Genomic DNA, 6979 nt, shown 5'->3' on the forward strand with positions numbered 1-6979 from the left:
TCTTCTAAAGACCCGAAGATCAGCTGAATGGATTCAAAAACGGTAAAACTCAACTGTTTAACTCTGGGGGAGATGTAAAATGAGCCTTTTTCGAAAAAAAAGTGTAGTATTCCTTTAATATGGACATTGCTGTCTTTGAGCACGCAGCGCCGAAAAGAGAACACGTGCACCAATAAACTGGATGCCAACAGCCGTAAAATATCAAGAAGAAGTAGAAGAAGAGAACACGAGACATTTTCTATCTGTTTGCACGCGGCACGGCACTGGAAGCTCGCAACACCGACCCCCTGCACTGCTGCTGTGTGTGTCTTGCTGGTGACAGTGACATAATTCATTTCCTGCAGGACACCACTACAACTTTGTCTTCCACACGAGGTTAACCTAATGATTTTCTGTTATTTTATTAATCTTACTGGTTTGCAAACTGTTTGAATCGGAATGTTACTAAGTGTTAGCAAACTTGCCGAGTTGTGCAAACATTAGCACTAACGTTAGCTTGCACCAATTCCTGCTTTAGTGGTTCATAAAAAAAAAAAAACTTGTTCGTTGATTCAACGTTAAGTTGGCGAAAGTTTTGTTAATGTTAGCAAACTTCGGCTCGCAGAAGACATGACATTTTCTATCTGTTTGCATCACAAGTTTGCACGCGGCACGGCACTGGAAGCTCGCAACGCCGACCCCCTGCACTGCTGCTGTGTGTGTCTTGCTGGTGACAGTGACATAATTTATTTTCCTGCAGGACACCGCTACAACTTTGTCTTCCACACGAGGTAACCTAATGATTTTTCTCACCTAATTTTCTAACCTAATTCATTTTCTCACTTTAGTGGTTTATACAAAATGACTCGTTCGTTAAGTTGGCTAAGTAACATTAACGTTAGTTTGTGAAAGTTTTATGTTAACGTTAGCAAACTATGTTGGCTCGCTAGCTAATATGCCCTTGCCCTTTTTTTTTTAAGTAACTTAAAGTTAAGGCGTTAACTGAGGTTACTATAAAATCGCACAACAAGGGAATGACCTAACGTTAGCTAACTGTTAAAACATTATTTAGAGAGAGAATGTGCATTAAAATATGTTGGATTTTGTTAACTTTACATGTGAAAGGGCTTCAGCTTAAAAGTTAGACTGCAGGGCTAGGTTGGGCCCAAATTGGCGCGATTTGGCGCTTTCAGTAACGTTCTCCACTCTCCAAAATGTAACGTTTTTAGAAAAATAAAAAAAAAAACGTTATCAGGGAAATACGGTGATTTATTTTTTACGTTAGTTAAAAGCAAATAGCAAGGTCAACAGTTTGTCCACTGCCTAGACTTTGACAAAATGGGGCAAACTGACCGTTTTATTTTTTGTTGTTGACTGGTACAAATTAGGTGGAAATGTAAATTGTGTGTTTCAGTGACAGTGAAGAGAACTACGGTGTGAAACAAAGTTGTTTTCTTTCTGATCATCTCTCTTATTTCCATCCTATCACAGGATTTCCACCTGACATCCTTCATGACCTGTTTGAAGGTGTGGTTCCTGTTGAGTTGGCACATTCTTTGAAGGGTTTGATTGCAAGGAAGTATTTCACTTTGGAAGAGCTGAATAGGGCAATACTGTCATTTCCCATCCAACATTCTGATAAGGTTAACCGCCCTCACCCAATTCCTCAGAGTTTTGCCACTCGAGGGACAATCGGCGGGAATGGGCATGAGAACCACGCTCTGCTTAGACTGCTACCTGTTCTCATTGGCTCCAGAGTCCCTGAAGGGGACAAATTCTGGGAGGTGCTAATGGAATTAAAAGATATAGTTGAACTTGCCATGTCTCATACTTTCACAGATGATACCATTCAGTACATGGCCTGTAAGATTTCAGATCACAGGCAGCTGCTTCAGGAAGTATTCCCCAACTTACGATTACGGCCAAAGCATCATTACATTGAGCATTATCCTCATCTCATAAAGTGCTTTGGTCCTCTGGTGCATCTGTGGACAATGAGATTTGAGGGGAAGCACAAAGTCTTCAAGGCAGTTGCTCGTTGCTCTCATAACTACAAAAATGTGTTGAAAACTATGGCAGAGAGACACCAAAACATGATGGCATTCTATTTGTCATCACCAAGATTTTTCATGCCACCAGTGCAGACTTCAAAAGTGGAGTCTGTCTATGTTGAGTCATTGCCTATGTTTAAAGAGATCAGAAACATATTACTTATCAGAAATGAGATCATCTTTGTACTGAAAGACTATGAGACCTGGTATGTTGAGCATTTGCGGTCATATGAGCTAACAGATCATAAAAGCAAGGGCCATACAGTGAAATCTTTATGTCAGCTAACTGACCGAATGCCACTGTTTGCCTACAGGGTTTCAAGCAAGCTAATTCTGACAACTTAACATTTCATTCCTGTGTCCGAGTAAGAGAGTAGCCCATCACTAGCCTTCTCAGGGACCTGAGGGAGGCTAAAGATCTGTCTGGACCTTCAATGAACACTAGTGATCACCTTAAAGGGTTAGTTGACCCAAAAATAATGTCATTAATGACTCACCCTCATGTCGTTCCAAGCCCGCAAGATCTCCGTTCATCTTTGGAACACAGTTTAAGATATTTTAGATTTAGTCCGAGAGCTTTCTGACACTCCATTGAAAATGTATACATTGTATACTGTCCATGTCCATAAAGCTAATAAAGACATCATCAAAGTAGTCCATGTGACATCAGTGGGTTAGTTCCAACTTTTTGAAGCATCGAAAATACATTTTGGTCAAAAAATAAAAACTTTATTCCACTCTTCATTTTCTTCTACTTTGGCCTCGAGTGTGTTCACGTAGTATAACTGCGTAGTGCTTCTGTGATGTACGTCACGCGCATCACACACATGACCAGTGTCCGCCAATAGTAAACCTCCGTGGTGACGTAGATCCCAGAAGTTCTGCGCAGTTATACTACGTAAACACACTTGAGGGCAAAGCTTAAGAAAATGAAGAGTGGAATAAAGTTTTTGTTTTTGTTATTTTTGGACCAAAATGTATTTTCGATGCTTAAATTTTTTTTAACTAACCCACTGGTTTCACATGGACTACTTTGATGTCTTTTTTTAGCTTTATGGACGTTCACAGTATACCGTACCTACATTTTCAATGGAGGGGCAGAAAGCTTTCGGACTAAATCTAAAATATCTTAAACTGTGTTCCGATGATGAACAGAGGTCATACGGGCTTGGAACAACATGAGGGTGAGTCATTATTGACATTATTTTAATTTTTGGGTGAAACTAACCCTTTAATAAATACACTGGACAACATAACAACATATTTTCCACTATGACCAATGTGTCATCACAAAGGTAAATACATGCAATATGCTGGTTAAATTTGTGGTATCCCAATTATACCATACTCTTGTTTTAAAACGTTTAACCAATACTTGCTTTAAAAAAAATAAAAATAGTTTGACATTTTGGGAGACTGTGATTTTTAGATTGTTACCACTCTCTTGTCTGTATGGAAAATAAAGATACATAATGAAAATGTGTGGGTGGTCTAGGCAGCTAGTGAAAAACAGTGGCATCACCTGGAGTAGCTCTGTCTGTTTTATGTTACAGGCTTCCCTAATACAGTGTAAATGGAAGTGACTGATGTCCTGAGACTAAGGGTCATCCTTGATGATGTCAATGCTGAGAGGCTTATTTTGCCCTCTCGTCCTGAGACTGTAAATGCCCTCATAATTGAGATAAAAAATAAGTTGAACCTAGCCTATGACTTTCGGCTTCAGTTTCAAGACCCAGAATTTGACAATGCCCTATGCAATTTAGAAAACATCAAGGACCTACCATCCAAGGCAACCATTAAGATAGTTAGATATCTTGAGCCAGATCTCAGTTCAACCAGCACAGATGATACACTGTTGTCTGATAACACAGATTCACTAGATCGTCTTTGCCGATGGCCAGAAATCTATGTTATTCCAACATTCTCCTACGAGGTGGAGCATGCTCTAAGAGAGGGCAACTATGCATTTGTCAAAGAGGGGAAAACTCTAAGCTTGACTAGGGATCAAAAACACAACATACTGGATGGAATGGCTGCTGAAATATATAAGCATAAAGCATATCCTAGTACCAAAAATATTCTCATGGCTGCAGAGGCTCTGGTGAGCAAACACCCCTGCCTAAAAGAAAAAGGTTCCGGAACAGGGTATGAGGGTTGGAAGAACAGCCTGCGCTTCAAGATGGGCAACTACAGGACCAAACTGAGCAGGGCTGGCATAAAGGATGTGGCTGTGAATGCCGGAAAACGCAGCAGGACCTATCCAGAAGGTGCAGCATCCAGGGCCAAAATCAAAAGACCCAGAAGAGGAGAAATAAACTTCATGCCCAATTATCCCCAAGGAGAAACAAAGGACACACTGGAGAACCTGAGGCTTGAGATGGTGGAGCAGTTCAAGAAGACAGTGACTGATAGAGACATGATTATCATCCATCAACATATGCAGCGTACCTTTGCACTCAGGCGTGAAGAAATTGTGAATTCAGCTCCTCCCATTGCTGAATTGAAAGAAGATGGCCTGCACTCTTTTGTGAAGCCCAAGTGAGTAAAAACTTAAAGACACATTGTCATGGTCATGATTGCAGCACTGGTTGATCTGGATAAAGAGCTAAAAAATGATTAGTGTCAATATGGTTTTGTCTATTTGTCTTAATTTTTTTCCCTTACAGTCTTATATGGCTTGAAGTTAATGAATGATGTGAGTTGATTTTTTTTTTAAAAAAACTTGTGCTTTTGTTTTCTATGCAGCTCTACAGTGAATTCCACAGGATCACCAATCAAAATCTACCGTATTCCTTCTATGCTGCACTTGACAAGTACACACCTCAGCTGTTGAAGCTCTACAAAAAGAGGAAGACTGGAAGTTTTGGTGAGAAGATGGAAGACGTTTTGAGGGCATATGAGGAACAGGTAAAAACATTAATGCATTATATTGATGTTGAATGTGAACAGAACTGCAGCCCCCAACATGCATACCTTGTCTTTGTTTGTGCAACAGGACAAGAACAACATCACTGCAGCTCGAACAGCAGCCCTTGGCTGGCCTACCGCTGTACTTAAAGGAGGATTCATCAGAGGTCTTCAAAACCTGCAAGGTATTTTTGTATTCTCCTTTTTCTGTTTTCATAGCTTAATACCTTCATCTATTTTGCAAAGAGAAATCACTGAACATAAAAATTTGAAACCGCCTTCTACTGCGTTGTGTACCCTTGGCTGCCTTTAGAGAAATTCTCAACATTATTTAATTTTTGCTGTGTAGTGCGACAGAGCATTAAAAGGATGCTAGGGTCTTCCACTTAATGAAATGGTGCTTGTCTTTATTCTGAAGTAGCCTTAAGTAAATAAGAATGAGATGGGACAAAATAATTATTTAAATAGTTAAGTTCAGTTTATATGAGCCCTCAGGTTTTATTGTGGATTGCTCTCTTTTTTATTAAGGCTGGTCAGAGTTGTTCATCAACACTATATAATTTACAGTCAGGCAGTAATATAGTTCTTCTAAATTCAATAAGTCAATTATATACACACATAGGAGTCTTGTATAAAAGTTGGTCAAGACAACACTTTAAGTGGTGTTCAGGTAAAACAAATGTTTAAAATGTGGCTAAGAATCAGGTCTCATCACAAACATAGAGACACTTAACACATAATCTGTTCCCAAATTTGTATAATAAAAAAAAAAACTGAACACCATAGACCACTCATCTCTCTTTGTATTTTGTTTGTGCTCTTCTATAAACTCAGACAGCTTATACGTTAAGTCCACATCAATGGGTTTTAAAGGAATAGTTTACTTTGAAATTAAATGTTGGTATGTTTTAGCTTACCTAAAGGGCATCCAATATGTAGGTGTCTTTGTTTCCGCAGTAGTTTAAATTATGATATTTTTAGGTCAAACCACTGTTGTCTGTCAGTCATATAATGCTGGTATATAGTAACTGTCTTAAAGAGCATGCACAGAGAAGTCCAAATTAAACGATTCCCCATCGTAAGTACACATTGATGGCCTAAGACACGAAACGAGCGGTTTTGTGTGAGAAAACGAACAGTATTTATATCGTATTTACCTCTTGTACACAATCACGTCCAAGAGCTCAAGCTTCCGTTTGAACGAATCTTTAATATGACTCGGGAGTACCGAGTTGTCTCAGAGAGTGATTCGTTCATTCTGTTGGCCGTGCAGAACCTGTACAGAACCTATGGGATTTTGCGTGCATGCGCGGCCAACAAAATGTACATAAAATCAGGGTAGCCTTGATTATGTCTTGAAGCAGTTAAAGAATAGAAAACCTTATCTGTAAAAATCTGAAATCAGTGGTGTAATAATGATGTTTTCTTTTACACCTTTAGGCTTTTTGTAAGCTTGATGATTTGTACAACTACACTCCCACAAACTGAACATGTATTCCCTTTTCAGGATGAGTTGGAGTCAATCCAGGATGGAGCAGTGGCTCTGGTGGCAGTGGTGAATGAAGAGGATGTGCCTGCTGGAGTTCCCTTTGAAAGTCACCACGTGTCAATTGTCCTTGAGGATCAGGTTGTAATGTCTTGGACTGATTCATTGGTGATTTTGTTTGGAATGATCTATGCTCTTCATTTGAGCTATTCGAGAAGCTAAGTGGCTTCTTTGAGTTCATCCAGGTTATCCTCTTAAACCTTGATGATGGAAGAAAGCAGCTCAAACCTAAGTTACAAGCCTTGAGAAATGAGCTATAGAGTAAATGTGTTAACGTTCTTCTGTAGAAGGTCAGTAGTGTTCTGAAAAGTATCTTTTTTGCTTGCATTCCAAAAATGTTTCTGTTTAGATTTCTGTGTTGCAACACATACTTGTGTACATAATTACAGCTGGGTTGGTTGGCTTTCTACTTTCTACTAGCTGAAGTGAGAAACATGGGCACTAATTTAGAAACAAACACGATACTCTAAAGAGTTTCGCTATATTTCTTTTAAAC

At 39.3% G+C, this 6979-nt stretch overlaps 1 protein-coding gene across 2 annotated transcripts; it reads left to right on the forward strand.

Annotated features, from left to right (window-relative positions):
- The first annotated feature begins 518 nt into the window (after positions 1 to 518).
- LOC109060344 lies at positions 519 to 6660 on the forward strand. 2 transcript variants are annotated; one of them, XM_042722949.1, is made up of 5 exons: positions 519 to 770; positions 3584 to 4568; positions 4776 to 4937; positions 5026 to 5122; positions 6445 to 6650. In XM_042722949.1, exons 2-3 carry the CDS (start codon positions 3604 to 3606, stop codon positions 4861 to 4863), a joined length of 1053 nt encoding a protein of 350 aa, XP_042578883.1. In that variant the 5' UTR covers positions 519 to 770; positions 3584 to 3603; the 3' UTR covers positions 4864 to 4937; positions 5026 to 5122; positions 6445 to 6650. The 2 variants fall into 2 exon arrangements, with proteins under 2 accessions (XP_042578883.1, XP_042578885.1); XM_042722951.1 differs by lacking the exon at positions 3584 to 4568 and having other exon boundaries at positions 734 to 770; positions 6445 to 6660.
- The last annotated feature ends 319 nt before the right edge of the window (positions 6661 to 6979 follow it).

Source organism: Cyprinus carpio, chromosome B4 (assembly GCF_018340385.1).
Source record: "Cyprinus carpio isolate SPL01 chromosome B4, ASM1834038v1, whole genome shotgun sequence".
In the NCBI taxonomy this organism is placed as follows: Eukaryota; Metazoa; Chordata; class Actinopteri; order Cypriniformes; family Cyprinidae; genus Cyprinus; species Cyprinus carpio.